This window comes from Delphinapterus leucas, chromosome 3 (assembly GCF_059928025.1).
Source record: "Delphinapterus leucas isolate spDelLeu-1000000601 "Yukka" chromosome 3, BTC_Dleu_Yukka2, whole genome shotgun sequence".
Taxonomy (NCBI): Eukaryota; Metazoa; Chordata; class Mammalia; order Artiodactyla; family Monodontidae; genus Delphinapterus; species Delphinapterus leucas.
In genome coordinates, this window is record NC_143131.1 from 15952386 (window position 1) to 15969344 (window position 16959).

The 16959-nt window shown below is 40.2% G+C and overlaps 1 protein-coding gene across 7 annotated transcripts in view; it reads right to left on the bottom strand.

Annotated features, from left to right (window-relative positions):
- MYO10 (myosin X) overlaps positions 1-16959 on the bottom strand; it is a 218081-nt gene that overhangs the window by 70808 nt on the left and 130314 nt on the right. For all 7 annotated transcript variants that reach the window (XM_089908696.1, XM_022581422.3, XM_089908695.1 and 4 more), the window contains 10 exons: positions 12477-12606; positions 11012-11130; positions 9918-10064; positions 8760-8860; positions 8582-8648; positions 7971-8063; positions 7485-7553; positions 6460-6542; positions 4224-4332; positions 1785-1865 (listed from right to left, as the gene is read on the bottom strand). In XM_089908696.1, coding sequence (XP_089764822.1) covers positions 1785-1865; positions 4224-4332; positions 6460-6542; positions 7485-7553; positions 7971-8063; positions 8582-8648; positions 8760-8860; positions 9918-10064; positions 11012-11130; positions 12477-12606 — 999 coding nt within the window. The remainder of the gene's footprint in view (positions 1-1784; positions 1866-4223; positions 4333-6459; positions 6543-7484; positions 7554-7970; positions 8064-8581; positions 8649-8759; positions 8861-9917; positions 10065-11011; positions 11131-12476; positions 12607-16959) is intronic.

Consider the following 16959-nt stretch of genomic DNA (forward strand, 5'->3'; position numbering starts at 1 on the left):
AAAAAGAGGCAATTTCTTCAACATTCTGGCTGTTGATGTGTTTTCAAGCAGGCCTAATTTCAAAAGTGATTACGATTTAAAGGAAAAACTAAGTCCGTGCCACCCAAGAGAGAAAACAAAAACATGGAGGACTGAGATTTTAAAATTCAAATTTCTATCCTTATAAATAAGCACCGGCAGGTCCCCTCCATTTCTTTGAATCTAAGGTGCCAGTGGCTGTAAAACTGCACAATTACTGCACCACTAAGAAGACAGAAGAGAGTTCCCACTTAAACTGTGGTTCGCCAAAAAGCTGCAAGATGCATCTCAGTACCCAAGACCTTAAACTGGGGGAAAACATGCATCTTTAAGTGATGGTATTATTACCCCTGTTGTAAAAAGAAGAAACACTGGCAAAGGTTACACAGCTCCTGTGAATGGAGACCCCAAACGCAAAGCCCATTTACATCATCTTGTAGATCCTGCCCATTGGGGTTTTATAAAGCACAGCAGGTGGATATAAGCCAGCTGACGTGGTACATGGTTATGGTTTAACTATTAATTTCCAACATTATGTCAACACAAGCTATGTATTGTTAACTTAGTTGCTGTTTTTTTGTGATAACCTAAAACATTTTACTATAAATTTGAGAAATGGAACGATGAGTTACTATGTCAACTACCAGAACCGATGCACACCGAGTCATCACAGATCTACAGAACCCCAGTCTCAGCTACTTTACGCCACACAGATGCCAAACTCTCCCCATCACACCTCAGAGTAAGGTAACAAACCAAACGGATTATTCTCCCCTCATTGAGTTTTGCCTTTCTAGAAGACAGAATTCAACACTGTGGTTCTTATTAAAAAACCCTTAAACTCTAAGTGAGGAATCGCCGTAATATTAAGTCAGAGGTAACTGGTAAACAAAATAAAAATAAGATTTAGCATCAGCAAAGTTACTGACAGCGGCATTATGGAACCTAACAGTCTCAGGGGAAACAGTTCAGGTCAGATTCCTTATCTTAATCCTTATGAGGATAGCATCTAGTTCTTCCACATGAGAGGCCCTTGACATTATTATTTTGTTGGGGGATTTCCTTTCTTCACAGGGGTAACTAAGAGCAGATGTTTGCCAAATCGAAATAATTTCAGTTTTTTAACAGCACTTCACGGCAAGTTGCCCATTTAGCCTTAACAGCTGCATTCACCTAATACTATATCTTTTTTGTTCAGATAGATTCTCTGTATAGAACTCACATGGTTTCTGATCGGGATATGGCATTAAAAAGCTAAAACCAAGAGCTTAGACACAAAAACTTCCTCCGACGACAGGAGTCTTCTAGTTAGTTACAACCAACGAGTAAAAGTCCTTAAAATCCATCATTACTACTTAGAATACAGACACTCTGTCATGTTTAACAATAAAGCAAAAGAAAATAAAATGAAAAAGAGCTCTACCACAACAAAAAACACACCAGTCATTTCTTCCAAAGAAGGCATATCCCATTCTGGAGCTTGCCCAAGAATTTCAAACCAATGCTTAAAATAAAAATGCGAAGGCTTCACAATGTTTTCTTTTAAACCAGATTTCTCTAAAGCATAATGGCATCATTCAAAAGCAGACAAATAGGCCCAAAAGACAAAGGGATTTTTTTTCCAGTGAATATTATGTTATAATAATGTCATATACATTTCCAACCATCTATAATGAAAGGACTTTGGAGAAACCAAATCTCTGAGTCACCACACCAGGAGGCGGTGTCCTTAAATAAGACAGTGTCAGTCTGGTTGTAAATCTTACCTTCTGCATGTTTGGCTTGATACAGCGAACAAAGAAAGGATTAGAGGAGCTTAGCGTTGCCATTAAGGAATGCAGGGAGTCCTATTAGAAAGGAAAAAGTATATGTTGATTTAGTCTCTTATTATGTCTTTAAATTTCTCAGCACCCTAGGCACTCATCAGGAAGAAGAAAAAGAAAACAATATAAATCTGAGGAATAATAGCATTTTCATTTTTAATCATGTCATTCTAATAAAACAAAGGTATTATAATTGTCATAGAAGTTATTTTACATATACAAAACTCATTTATTACTTCCTTGACATAGTATCATTAAAAAAAAAAAAAAAGAAAGAAAAAAATCTGTTCTGTTAACCAGCAAAAAAACCACCCTGGGATATTTCAATGTTTATACAGAAAACCTGAGAAGTATCCACTCTCCACTGGTTGTTCCTCTTAATTAATTATTTCCATCAAAATGACAGCTTATACCAGTATCTCACTGGTCTTTGAGCTAAAATCTCTCATTCTTCCTTCAAATCACCAGGCAGATCAATCTTCTGTAATACTACTGTCTTTTCTTTAGGTTTTTTTTAATTGTGAAGATTTTTTAACATTTACCAAAGCAGACAGAGCATGTAATGGGTACCCATTATCAGCTTCGGCTGCCGGCTCATCTCACCTCATCTCATCCCTGTCCCCGTACACATTACGCCCACTTCTAGTAGAGAAGCAAATCCCAGACATTGTGTTATTTCATTCCTCAATATTTCACTATGTATTATCAAAAGCTAAAAACTTTAAAACATAGAGGTAACCATAATATCATTCCTGAAAAGATTTAACACAAATTCCTTAATATCAATGTGAAAAGGTGCAACTAGCTCAAGTTTCATTTTAAAATACTCAACTGTCTCGAATTTCATAATTTTAAAATAGCGTATTCTTTGAAATCAGAATGCAAATAAGGTCCCCGTGGTAGTGTACTTGGTTGCTATATCTATTCAGTCTATTTTAATCCGTTGGTTTTCCCTCCGTCTCCATTTGTCTGTTTCTTTCTTCTTACAATTTTACTGTTGAAGAAACTAGGTTGTCTACTACATTGATTAGTTACTTCTGTGCTCAGAAAGCTTTAGGATTTCTCACAGATGACAGAAGGTCCTGGAATTCATGGCCCTTCATACTCTGGTATGGTACCCATTTAACTTCTACACGGTGTCCCGTCCTCTGGGAACAGGTCTCACATTCCTGACTCAGGAGTCCGCCTCTTGCCTTTTGTCTCTGCCTGGAAGCCCTGCCCACTCTCTTCCATTTCCTTGATTCCTAGTCCAATTTAAGTCCCAAAAATCCACAAAGCCTTCCAAGACAACTCCAGGCAACAATGACCTAGAAAAAGACAATGTAACAACGCTGCTGGATGATTAAGAGCCTAGGGTTTAGAGTCAGACCGACCCAGGTTCAATTCAAATCCTAGCTTCAGTCCTCAGAGGGACTGAGCAAGCCTCCATTCTCTAAACCTCAGCTTCCTCATCTATAAAGTGGGGACAGTAATACGTACTTCTAAGAATATGGGAGAAGTGAACAAGGCAGCATATATAAAGTGATTAGCCCAATGACTGGAACACAGAGGGTGTATAATAAACGACAGCTATTATTATTATTGTATCCTGTAAGGGTCACACCTGCCCAGCACTGTCAGCCGTGGTGCTGTGGGTCCAGCTCATCCCCAACCATGCTGTAAACAGACCTTAACACAGAACTCGCCCACCGCCTCGAAAGCATCCAACTTTGATTAACTAAATGGAAGAGAGCCTCCCAGAGGGCAAATTTAATAAAGGTCTGTTGACTGACATGCCTCCAGCTCCCCCTCATGCTAAGATTTGGGGGTAAAGCAGAACAGTTAAGTTAGAGAAATGGTCTTCATGTTATCTGCCTCTAAACTACCTAAAAGGCTTACATACTTAAAATGCACGTAAGAATGTTTCTTATTTTCCCTGAATTCTAGACATCTGGACAAGGTAAATAACACTGATCTTGTTTAACCATGCACTTGGTTATTCTTCCTAGTTATGATACTGTAAACATACCTGGGAAAAATAAAAACAATCCAGACACAGGAAGAAAGATACTTTATATGCACATGAGTCTTTAAATACAAATCAGAGTGATCCCAAATGACCAAACAGTCCTTCTTATGAAGACTTACTATTTCGTAAGCTTAGAATAAGTAGCTATTTATTTTTGACAAAAAAAAAAAAAAAAAATCTACATTTTTTTTTTCATCTGGCTCAGAAAAAAAGAAAAGTATATTTTCTTCCTAGAGCCCTGACTGGTTTAAAAGGATGATAGAAAAAAAAAAAAAATAAACACTTTCATAGACCTCACAGATACCCATTTCCTATTTTCAATCCTTAAAATCACAATAAAGATGGATCCGTCCAGGCTAGCAGCGTAGACTAACCTTGAATTGCGAGCTGACCGTGGGCCGCCGATGTTTGCTTCCACATTTCAAGGTATCCTGGTTCGTGCGGCTTGAAACGTGTTCAAAGAGGTCGTAGATGAAGTCGAATCTGTGTGAGCGGAGAGCAGGAGGGCCGTGAGGGGTGCACACCCAGTTATTAGGTGCTGGATTACTGTAATCACAATGCATTTCCCCACTGAAAATAACACACCAAGGCCTGGAAGAGCTAAGACAGTGTCCAAAGATTTCACACCAACCACTCCCAAAGAGCTTTAGGCACTGAAAACAGACGTGGCCGCTCCGGAGCACCAGAGTCTTGCAGAAGAGAAGGGGATTGGGATGAAGATGACTCAGGGCGACAAGCCACTTAGGACCGCTGAGCTCTGCAGAGCTTCTGCAGCCTCCACGCCCTGTGGAAGGGAGGGGTTTGTCTCGTGCACCGCAGGGTGGCGAAGATGCGACCAGGTAACAGGTGGAAAGATGCTAACTCTGGAGTGAGCCCCCCCCCCCCGCCACTTCCTAGTTGTGTGACTTAGACACGATGCTTGCCTCTCTCTAGGCCTGTTTTTTCATCTGGAAAATGGGGGCCACTTTAGGATTTATTCTATACAGCTGGGGTGAGAATGAAATGAGGAAACGAAGGCAAAAGGCTGAGCATGGTGCCTGGCACATCCTAAGTGCTGATGTTTGTTGTTATTATTATTTAAAAGTTCTGTAAAATCTACTGCCACTACTGAGAGTAAAAGGCTTCTCAGAAGTTTTTTTTTATCTTCCTTGCACGGAAGATGCTCTGGGCTATAAAACCGGGGTGGGGTGTGTGTGTGTGGGGGTGCCTTCGCGGGGACCAGGAATGAGGCGGTCGGGCATCCACGCCCCTCAGGGGGACAACGCCAGCACTTCCCTCATCACTTCTCTTCTGCTTGACCCTTTCTCACTTGCATCCCAGGGTGATGTTTCATTCTCGCTCTTTGAACTTCTCTGTGCTTTGAAGTTTTACCCATTAAAACGTCACAGATGCCAAAGGCAAAAGAGAGCAGGTGCAGCAAATAGGCCAAGCCCCTCCTTCTACAGAGAGAAACCTGGGGCTGAAACAACGTTCTTCACCCCACTTCCACAACCACTTGACGTCATGACAGCGGCAACCAGGGAAAGGCCATCTCGCGGGTCTCCAGGCCTGTGCTCTTTTTCACAACAAAATGTTCCAGGTAACCTCAAGACACTGCTTTTATTTAAATGTATCACTTTAAATCTGCTTTGAGAGATAGGTAACCTGCTATGGTATTTTTAAAACGTCGCCATTTTTACAGGCCTGAAAACTTATCTAAAAATAAAAATAGCTGACAAGGTTGTAATTAGGGAATCCTCATAAAAGAGGGTTAAAACAAGTTGAAAGATCAAACACTTCCACCCTGAGCTTCTAAGCTGACACTTTAGAGGGGTTCCCTTCACCCCAATTCTAAGTGACAGGGTGGTCACCTAATACTTTCATTTCCAGAAGTATTCCAGCTTTTTAGTAATTGTGCTTTCCCTCCTTAGATATTAAATATGTGTGTTAGAGACTCACGCTGGATCTGATACAGGTATTGACAACTTTAAGGCAAGGGTTGTTTTCCTCCTTTCTCTCTCACAAAGGCTCCTAAAAATAGGAAGGCTCCTGGTTTAATACATACAAATAGCTAAACTAATCACTAAAACTTTCAGCATGCTTTCCTTAACTACTGACTTAATGATGTGAATTTACAATTCATGAATGAATAAACGAATGGGTAATTAATCTATCATTTTAGCTGAATAATACTTGTTTATTTCTCTCGATACCCCTTACACTAATGAGAGACATAGGGTCCTACACACCCGAGGCTGAAGTCAATTTAACGCACAGCTCTAAGCTTGCTATGAAGACAGTAGGTCCTACTGGTTAAAATCTTCGGTCCCTGGGCCAAGCAGACCAGATCAAATCTAGTTGAGGGATCTCGGGCAAGTCACTTAATCACTGTTAAGTCTTAATTTCCTCACCCGCATAACATGATGGATTTACTATTCCAACGCTACCTCATTAAATGGTAGTCACTACCGCTGGTACCATTTTCTATCTCTCGGATCACTTTCTTGATGAAATACTGCCCGGGGAAGAAGATGATAAACCAACTGCCCACACATTAATTTTTTCTGTATTCGTGAATTAAAAGCATCTGACAAACATCAGTCTGACATCTCGGGGAGAAGACTGACGCACCGGCTTTCCCTCAGCAAGTTGAGAAGATCATCCCTGAAGGTATCTCTGTTCTTCTCCAAGATGCCCCGCACGTCATACTGCACCTGGTTTTCCAAAATAAACAAGAGAAGGCGGAACCGATCAAAAGAATCACTTCGGGCCATAAGCATCCCCTTTAAAAGCTGGGTCCACGACAAGATGTTAGCTCAATATATTTATGATTGGCTTCTGAAATTACTATTCTCTAAATACCAAATGGGCAAGTATCAGCAAGGATCTTGACTAAGAAGTTACCTCTCCAAGGGTGTGGAGAAAAGGGAACCCTCCTACACTAAGGTGATGCAGCCACTACACAAAACAGTACGGAGGTTCCTCAAAAAACTAACAAGAGAGTTGCCAAGTGATCCAGCAATCCCACTCCTGGGCACACATCCAGACAAAACTCTAGTTCAAAAGATACACGCACCCCCTATGTTCACAGCAGCACTATTTACGATAGCCAAGACACGCAAGCAAACTAGACATTCATTGACAGAGGAATGGATAAAGAAGATGTGGTACATGTATACAATGGAATACTACTCAACTATTTGTAGTAAAAGAATGAAATAATGCCATTTGCAGCAACATGGATGGACCTAGAGATTATCATACTAAGTGAGGTCACAAAGAGAAAGACAAATACCATATGATATCCCTTATATGTGGAATCTAAAATATGACACAAACGAACTTATCTACGAAACAGAAACAGACTCACAGACTTAGAGAACAGACTTGTGGTTGCCAAGGGGGAGGGGGGAGGGGGGAGGGGGAGAGGGTTGCATTGGAAGTTTGGGATTAGCAGATGCAAACTATTATATATAGAATGAATAAACAAGGTCCTACTGTAGAGCACAGAGAACTATATTCAATATCCTGTGATAAACCATAATGGAAAAAGAATATAATAACGGAATCACTTTGCTGTACAGCAGAAATTAACACAACACTGTAAATCAATTATCCATCAATAAAATAAATTTAAAAAAAAAAAAGGGAGTTACCTCTCCAGCATAGTGTTTCACTCCAAAATTGTTGACTGCAACTCTGGGCTTCACGTAAAAGTGGTTATTCTAAAAAACAACAAAACAAATAGAAATGCCTAATTTCACTCACTGATTTCCTGACAGTATAACTATAACTGACGGTGAAAACAACTGCAAAACCCACGACCTATCAGGGGTTTAGGACACATCGTGTGATGCACTTCATCGAAGCCAGGCAATTCCGGTCTGTGTCATTACATTAGGTTAAAAATGTTAAATTTTATACACTAGCTAAACATGGGCATATTCTGACAAGCAGCCTACAGTCTATGCCTTTGGCTTATTTCCATTGAGTTACAGCAGAGAAAAACTTTCGTTTGCGGAAAAACATTTCACTGTGGGAGGCACAGTAGGGTCAACAGCACCGAAATCTGTCATGTGTCACATCTTAATCCACAGATGTGCTATTCAGACACAAGGAGGAATTGGCAGGTTTGGACATACAGCATGCTGAGTGTGTAACTTCTCCAATAAGGTGCCGTCTGTGGCTTGAGGAAAATGGCTTTCTTCATTGATAAGGGCTAGGAGACCAAGTTTCTAGAAGAGGGGAAAAAAGGTTAAATATGAATTAGAAGTTTTTGGCTCTGTTTATTTTTACAGCTCCTTTCCTCTCTGCTCTCTATCAAGTAAGTGGTCAAAAGGGCATAATAACTTCTCAGATTGAAAAATTCAGAAAGACACACTATTAAGAAATCTAGTTCATTCCACACTAAAAAAACTGAACCCCCTGCAATTTGGTGGACAAAACTTTTACAACTGGCCAATCCACTATCGGAACTGCAAAGTTTTTGATGACGACTTAAAATCTATGGGAAGCCAATTTGCACACTGTTGATCCTTAAAATATTGACTTCAACGAGACAATGGGTTTGAAGCAGCCAAGTATTTAAATGCAACCTTGCACATTTACATGTATGTTTCCAAACGGTCCACTGTGCTCTAAACATTCACATCTTTGATGTGCGTGTTAGTACAAGCTGTTTTGTTCCCATAAATATGAATCAGCCCAGCTGGACACCCTTGGGACTGTTACCAATTCTTCAACAGTGTGTTACCTTCTCAATCAAGTCCAGGCATTCTCCATTGTCTATCCAGTCAATGTCTTCCCACACTAAGCCTTCTCTGTGCAAAGATTAAAAAGGGCCAGGTTGTAGTCAAATATAGCTTCAAAACTATCCAATGGAGGGGCTCATTTTCTTAAAAAATTTGAAATGGAATTTGATGAGTGCTTACCTGCTATATTCCAGTTGTTCTAAAGAAAAGATATGCTTGTTGAAATACTCCTGAAGTTTCTCGTTTGCATAGTTTATATTGAACTGCTCAAAGTGATTCACCTAAGGGAGGAAACCATTCAACAAGTGTCTTTAGAGCCCTGACTATTACATAAAAAGGCCAAACAAGCCACGATGGAGAAAGGTATGGAGGTTCCTTAAAAAACTAAAAATAGAGCTACCATACAATCCTGCAGTCCCACTCCTGTGCGTATATCCAGAGAAGACTGTAATTCAAAAAGATACATGCACCCCAATGTTCACTGCAGCACTACGTATAATAGCCAGGACATGGAAGCAACCTACGCGTCCATCAACAGAGGAATGGATAAAGAAGATGTGGTACATATATACAACGGAATATTACTCAGCCATAAAAAAAAGAAATAATGCCATCTGCAGCAACATGGATGGACCTAGAGGTTGTCATACTGAGTGAAGTAAGTCAGACAGAGAAAGACAAATATCATGATATCACTTATATGTAGAATCTAAAAAAAAAATGGTACAAATGAACTTATCTACAAAACAGAAATAGTCATAGATGTAGAAAACAATCTTATGGTAACCATGGGGGAAAGGCGGGGAAGGATAAATTGGGAGATTGGGATTGACATATACACACTACTATATATAAAACAGATAACTAGTAAGGACCTACTGTAGAGCACAGGGAACACCACTCAACACTCTGTAATGACCTATATGGGAAAAGAATCTAAAAAAGAGTGGATAGATGTATATGTATAACTGATTCACTTTGCTGTACAGCAGAAACTAACATAACATTGTAAATCGACTATACTCCAATAAAACATTTTTTTAAAAAGGCAAAAAAAGGGCTTCCCTGGTGGCGCAGTTGTTGGGAGTCCGCCTGCCGATGCAGGGGACACGGGTTCGTGCCCCGGTCCGGGAAGATCCCACATGCCGCGGAGCGGCTGGGCCCGTGAGCCATGGCCGCTGAGCCTGCGCGTCCGGAGCCTGTGCTCCGCAGCGGAAGAGGCCACAACAGTGAGAGGTCCGCGTACCAGAAAAAAAAAAAAAAAAAATCTGCAGAGAAACATATCAATGTTCGTTTCAAGAGGCTTGCTTAAGATTATCCCACTCGCTGGAAGCATACCTCAAAGTTTTCAAATCCAAAGATGTCAAGGATGCCGACAGATTTGAAGTCATCTTTGCCTTTGATCCTGCCGTTGATCTTCTTGATCACCCACTCGAAGCAGCGTGCGTAAAGCGCCATGGCCAAGGAGTCCCTGCTGTCTGCTGCCTGTGGGGAGAGGAGACAGGGCCACGGTGCCCAGATGACCCCGGGCAGCCCAGACAGGCAAGTCCATCCCTGTCCCACTCGGGAGACACACTCACTCAACATCTGTGCACCCCATGTCAAGTAAGCCAATACCGTCTAGGATAACACAGCTGTCTAAAGAAAGGGTAACCTGGAGCCTGCTTATTCACTTTACAGCACGATTCACCAAGAAGTCCTTGAAGTCAGGTTTTCGAATTCAACTTTATAGACTGAGTTGTAAGAAAGGATCTGAACCCACAGCTACAAATTTTATCAGGTTTCAAACAATAATTAAGACCTGACCTCTCTCATTATCATCTTCTCATATTTCACTCTGTACACATAAAAGTTTTCTTCACGGCATGCTTAGCGTTTCTACTTACCCAGTCAAGAAACAGCTGTGAGATGGGCTAGCGCATGTAAGAGGCTCAAAGCAGTAGCAGAAGCAAAAATAAGTAATACAACATACTGTTGCACTGTTTTCATTAATAATAATAATTATTATTATTACAGCTAATGTTTATGTAATTCTTACTCTGCACCAGGCATGAAGCATTTAGCATATATATTTTTATTATCATCCTTACTAGAATCCTATGAATTCGGTATTATTATCCTTGTCTTACAGAGGAGGAAACTGAGGCACAGTGAATAAATTTCCCAAGAACAATATATAATAAGTCGAAGAGGCAAGACTCAAACTCGGGAAATGTCCATCAGGCCCCTTTCTCCTAATGACTCTGCTACACTGTCTCTAAGAAGACAACTGAACCACTTTGTGTACCCCCCTCAGTGTGGATGTCTTCTTTATTTTGATCCTGAGCCAAACTCATTCAAATGGTTCACTGCAGCTACTTATTCGAATCAAAGCCACAGATCTGCAGACCCAGGAGCATCTTTAAAAGTTGCTTTGAGGGCCACACGCCTACCTGTTGAACGTTGAGAGGCGTCAGGATCTCCTCCCCCCGGAGGGACATGGATCTCTGGGTCAAGGAGTCTGTGAGCTGTGCCGGGTCCAGCCCAAGTAACTCTGCAGACCTGCCCAAGGCTGGGGAGGAAGGACAAGGCAAACGTGGACACACAGGCCATGGGACCCCGAATGGGTGCAAAGCCAACTCCACAGAGCGACACAGTAAAGCAGAGAATATTCCTAAGTCCCTCAGGCAAGACCTATAGGACACACATTCTTCTGGTAGGTTATTCACTCCTTTAATAAGTCTTAGGTTTACAGCAAAGAACCTGGTGCTTGGACCGAGTATGGTCCAAAGACCCCGAGACGGGTTCCCCAAGACCTCCAAGAGGTTTGCAAGGTCATAACTATTTCAATAATAAGACTAAGATGTTATTTGATTTTTCACTCTCATTCCCTCACCAGTATACAGAAGAATATTCCAGAGGCTACATGACATGAGGTAGCCCAACAAACTGAAGGCAGAAGCAGGAGAATCCAGCTGTCCTCTGTTACATCAGATATTGTAAAAATTTACAAAATCGTTAGACAATGTCACTCTTCACCGATTTGTTTTGGTTTGTTTTGGAAGATGGTCTTTCAAAGAAAATGATGGTATTTATTGTATTATATGCAATGGGTTTATTATGGTTATTTTAGAGCAAATTTATTTTTTTTAAACTGCCTCTGTTTTAATTTGTAATGCAGTAAACATCACCAGATATGACCCACAGGAACAAAAGCTCTTCGGAATTCTCTGTGATTTTAAAGTTATTAAGAGGCACTGGGAGCAAACGTTTGAGAACAACAGGCCTGCAGCCCTGGGCAACTCTAGGGCTACTTTCAACTTCAACTCATCCAATTCCCAGCCTCCATGCCCTTATCCATTGCGTCTATCAGAAAAGTTTAAAAAATAAATCACTCCAGGAAAATGATAACTGATATTGTTATGTGTCTATTAACTCAATCTGGACAACACACCTCTGTCGTGCACTTCACAGATGAGAAGTCACAAGTACTGAAGGGATAAGTAACCCAAGGAAACAGCTTGTGGCAGAGCTGGGCTATGAACCAATCATTCTGGCTTGAAAACTAATGGTCTTAACCATTCCACCATGGCGGCCTTCAATAACCATGAATAGCTATGGCAACACTTATGCCTGATTCATAACATTTCTCCTACATCCAATTCTTGTCGCTCCTATTTCCTCTTATTGGGCCCACTGTCCTTCTTTCTTAGTAAACATGAGAACACAGCCAGTAATCACTTGTCAGATGCTTTGACCCTTTATTAGCTGACCGTTCACATCAGATACAAAGCTCTGTAGCTCTTATTCAAGGGCTCGAAAAATTTCTTCTGTTAAAGACCAGATAGTAAGGATTTTAGATCTATGTTTCCTATGAGGCAAAAGTCAAGGAAGTAAAGAAGGGAGGAACAATCTTACCTGTTTTGAAGGAAACTTGTGCTCCACCAGCAGTGATAAATTCTATGTTCCCAAGATGCAATATACCAGCAAGCAACCTCAAAACTTCCCGAACTTCTTCCTTGCTAAACTGCATTACCTCCATTGCCATCTAGAAGAAAATATTTAATTTTTAATGTTTTCATACTAAAGAAAATGAAAAATGCTCCTTTCTCAGTAAAGTTATTAAGTATTATTCTCAAGGCAAGAAAGCAAGAAATAGATGTATGCCCCCTCACTTTTTTTAAGATTTTTAAAAAATTTATTAATTCATTCATTTTTGGCTGCGTTGGGTCTTTGTCGCTGCACGTGGGCTTTCTCTAGTTGCAGCAAGCAGGCTTCTCATTGCAGTGGCTTCTCTTGTTGCGGAGCACGGGAGCTAGGCACATGGGCTTCAGTAGTTGTGGCACGCAGGCTCAGTAGTTGTGGCTCGCGGGCTCTACAGCGCAGGCTCAGCAGTTGTGGTGCACAGGCTTAGTTGCTCCGCGGCATGTGAGATCTTCCTGGACCAGGGCTCGAACCTGTGTCCCCTGCATTGGCAGGCGGATTCTTAACCACTGCGCCACCAGGGAAGTCCCGCCTCCTCACTTTCAAATGATAAATGACTTTACACAGGTACACATAAAAGAAAAGCATGACATTAAGAAAGAATTGTAGAATACTTAGAAATAACCCAATCAGTAAGATAAAAGTAAATACCTGCCTTACATACAAGACTCCTATTCATGCCACAAAAGAATTACCCCAGAGAGTCACAGTAATGATGGTGACAAAGAAATACTTTTTCTATATGTATCAAAATGTAATGGAACATTTATTATTTTACACATAAAAAACGGTGGGGGGGATACTTCATGAGACTCCTCTAGTGTAAACTTTGGGGACTTGTCATAATTTTAAATGAGCAGGGACCCCAGTAGGTGGAATGAAATTCTCTATCAGAGGCTGGACAGATAGGAGAGTCTACTGTTCCTTTTATAAAAGATGCTGATGGAAAACCTGAGTGGATCTAGATCTGTCTTCCCTGGAAAGTCATCACATCGCTCTTCTCCATTTCTCCAAAGGATTTTTCAAGTCTTATTTTGGCCTCTGGATACTAAATGGAAGTTAACATAATGCTGATTTGGGAAAAATAAAAATAAACAGGCACCTACAGGGGTTTTGATCCCCAACAAGTATCTAAGCTGAAGCCAGGCATCTTCTGAATCAGATCTAAGATTTGCCCATTTTCTCTTATGACTTGGGAGCCATCAGAAAAAGAGCTAAATAGCCCCCTCCAACACACACACACCGCACACACGCGTGCGCACACAACTGAGGACAGAATCGCGGGCTATACTGATGAACATAAGCTACAAAGAGAACTCGGACCATAATTGTTACAATGACCACGGGAGATGTGAAGAAGGAAGCCACACAGCACTTTGAAGCCATAGAAACTGCAAAAGGAAATGACTGGAGATTTTAAAATGTGAAGAGTTTAATTTCTTTACAAGGAAAAAAACAAAGCCAGAAACAAAGGGCAAAAACAACAGACAGGGAAACAGAATTAAAAAAAAAAAATTGTAAGGCAAGGAGCAATAGCTATATTAAGAGACACATGAGCAATGAAAATAAAATAGGCACTTCTCGTAAGAGGAAATGCAAATCCACAGAGAAATGTTTTCCTTCCTAGAAATCCAATATGCACAAATTGAAGAAAATGAGATAACTTCTATTAAATTAGCAAAAATTTTTCTGAATGATAAAATGGGTGAAAGTGAGGTATACATGCACTGGTCACTGGTAGTATAAGTTAGTATAATCTTTTTGGAAAACAAGATAATGGGGCAGCATTGTGCTGGGCCACATATGTGCATAATCTCATAATGTTCAGAGAAGTTACTTAACTTTCTCAGGGTTACACAACCAAGATTCAAAGTCAGGCCTGATGAACCCAAAGTCTAGGAACTTACTGTCTATCCAGCTCTATGCTTTTTTTCTTTTTATGTCCTTAGAAAGCCCATCTCCTGTGTAATCTCCCTTCACTGCAACACTGGGGATTTGTTCTGAGGAAAATCTCAACAGGAAAGAAAGTTTTGTAAAATATTCACTACAGTGTTTTCTTAACAACACTTTCAGAGAGAAAAAAAAATCTAGCTCTCCTACAATCAGACAAGTCCAATATAGCCAATGAACTTGTTAGAACAGTATATAGTTTTTAAAGGAAATTATGAACATTATATAGAAACGATATTTATGATAGCTGTATGCAAAAAGTAAAAAATTGTTTTTGTAACTAATTTTTTCAAGAAAATCATCTGGGAAGAAAATCTACAAAATTAAAAATGGTTGCCATGTTACTGCTGGTAGGTTAATGGACACTGCATTCGATGATGTCTTTTAATGCTGTTGACATGTTTTTACTGTAACAACCGAGTCTCTTAATGGATCAATGGGTAAATAGATTGCTGTCTATTCAGTGGAACACTACTCACCAGAAAAAGAATAATTGAGTGATGTGTGGTTTGGATGAGTGAAAGAAGCTAGACACAGGAGAATAGATTCTGTATGATTTCATTTACAGGAAACTCTAGGAAAGACACACTTTCCTAGGTTTCCCAAGGCAGGGGCTGGGGCTGGGATTGTCTAGGAAGGGAGACAAGCAACTTTTAGGGTGTAAAACTGTCCTTCGGTTTGACTGTGGTTGTGGGTATATGGGTGCATAAATTAAAAATTCACTTTATACACTTTCCATGAGGGCATTTTATTATAGGTACATTATAATGCAATAAAATTGCCTACAAAAAATTAAAAGACAATGAATTGTTTAACCAAGGTAGAGAAGACTATCATTTCATGGGTTCAGACAGAAACTGACACAAAGAAGAGGAACTATTAGCCTAGTGCTTATCAATCTTTAAAAGCCTACGGGAAAATAATTATTCAAATTTACTTATTCTGGGATTCCCTGGTGGCGCAGTGGTTGAGAGTCCGCCTGCCGATGCAGGGGACACGGGTTCGTGCCCCGGTCTGGGAAGATCCCACATGCCGCGGAGCGGCTGGGCCCGTGAGCCATGGCCGCTGAGCCTGTGCATCTGGAGCCTGTGTTCCGCAACGGGAGAGGCCACAACAGTGAGAGGCCCGCGTAACGCAAAAAAAAAAAAAATTTACTTCTTCTAAAAGCAAAGAAATATGGCTAAGAAATACAGATTATTTATTATGCTCAAGACTTTTAAAACACTGGTAAGGACCAAATCAGACCTCAGCAAAATAATTATAAAGCACCTATGCTGTGAAAAAGTTAATATTTTCCCTTTCTATGACTAAAGTTTTCCTCATGTATCACAAGACGTATTCAACACTAATTTATAAAAATTTTCTAAGCTCATTTTAGGATGACCACAGAAATGAAAATTTTCACTGTTAAGTCACCTGCCTGGACTCTATATAACACTAAAGAAGTAAGATCTTCCATAGGCTCGTGGTTGCCATGGGTGGGGGGAAGGGGGGAGGGCATGGGGGAGGGTTGGAGTGGGAGCTTGGGATTAGTAGATACAAACTAATAGATAAACAAGGTCCTACTGTACAGCACAGGGAACCATCTTCAATATCCTGTAATAAACCATAATGGAAAACACAAAAAACAATATATATGTACAACTGAATCACTTTGCTGTACACCAGAAACTAACACAACATTGTAAATCAACTACACTTCAACTAAAAAAAAAAAAAAAATCTCCTCTATACGTGTGTTAAAAAAAAAAAAAAAGATCTTCAAAAAATAAGTTCCCAGTAGTAGACAATTTCAAACTGTAGAATGAAAAATATCAAAAGATAATCTGTGAAAAAAATTCTTGGTTAAGTTCTGAAAATACATACGAAGATTTCATACGGAGATATGAAAGCAAGTGAATAAAATGGGCTCACTGTATGAACCAATTTGTAACTTCTTCACTTTCAAGTTTAACTCTAAGTGAATTAGTTAATTAGTCAGGAGTGTGGTGACAAGTGGCAACTGCATTAATGAGACCATGGGGTAATTTAATGGCTGCAAACAATTACCACCAGCGCCAGCAAGAGTCTCCTTTCATTGTCTCCCACTGTCCTATTTTACAGTCTTTTTAGTAGCAGTCTCCACCCCTTTGGCAAGAGTAGCCCCTTTAAGCCTTCTTTTTTAAAAAAAAAATTTTATTGAAATATAGTTGGTTTACACTGTTGTTAAGCCTCCTTATAATTATGTTTTCTCAACAATATGGCTCAAGACTCAAAAAAAAAATAACCCTGGGAAATTCTCAGCACAGTTCAGAAGCGCTAAATGGCAATTTAGTTATAAAACTGGCACAAAGTTATACAAAATGTTTTCAATAAAGTCTTTATTAAGCATTAAGCACATAGAAAACAGGTGACTGTGTGCGTGGTGGGGTGGTGACGACAAATACATGATACAATCCCAGCCGTTAAGGATGAAAGAAAGGAAGCC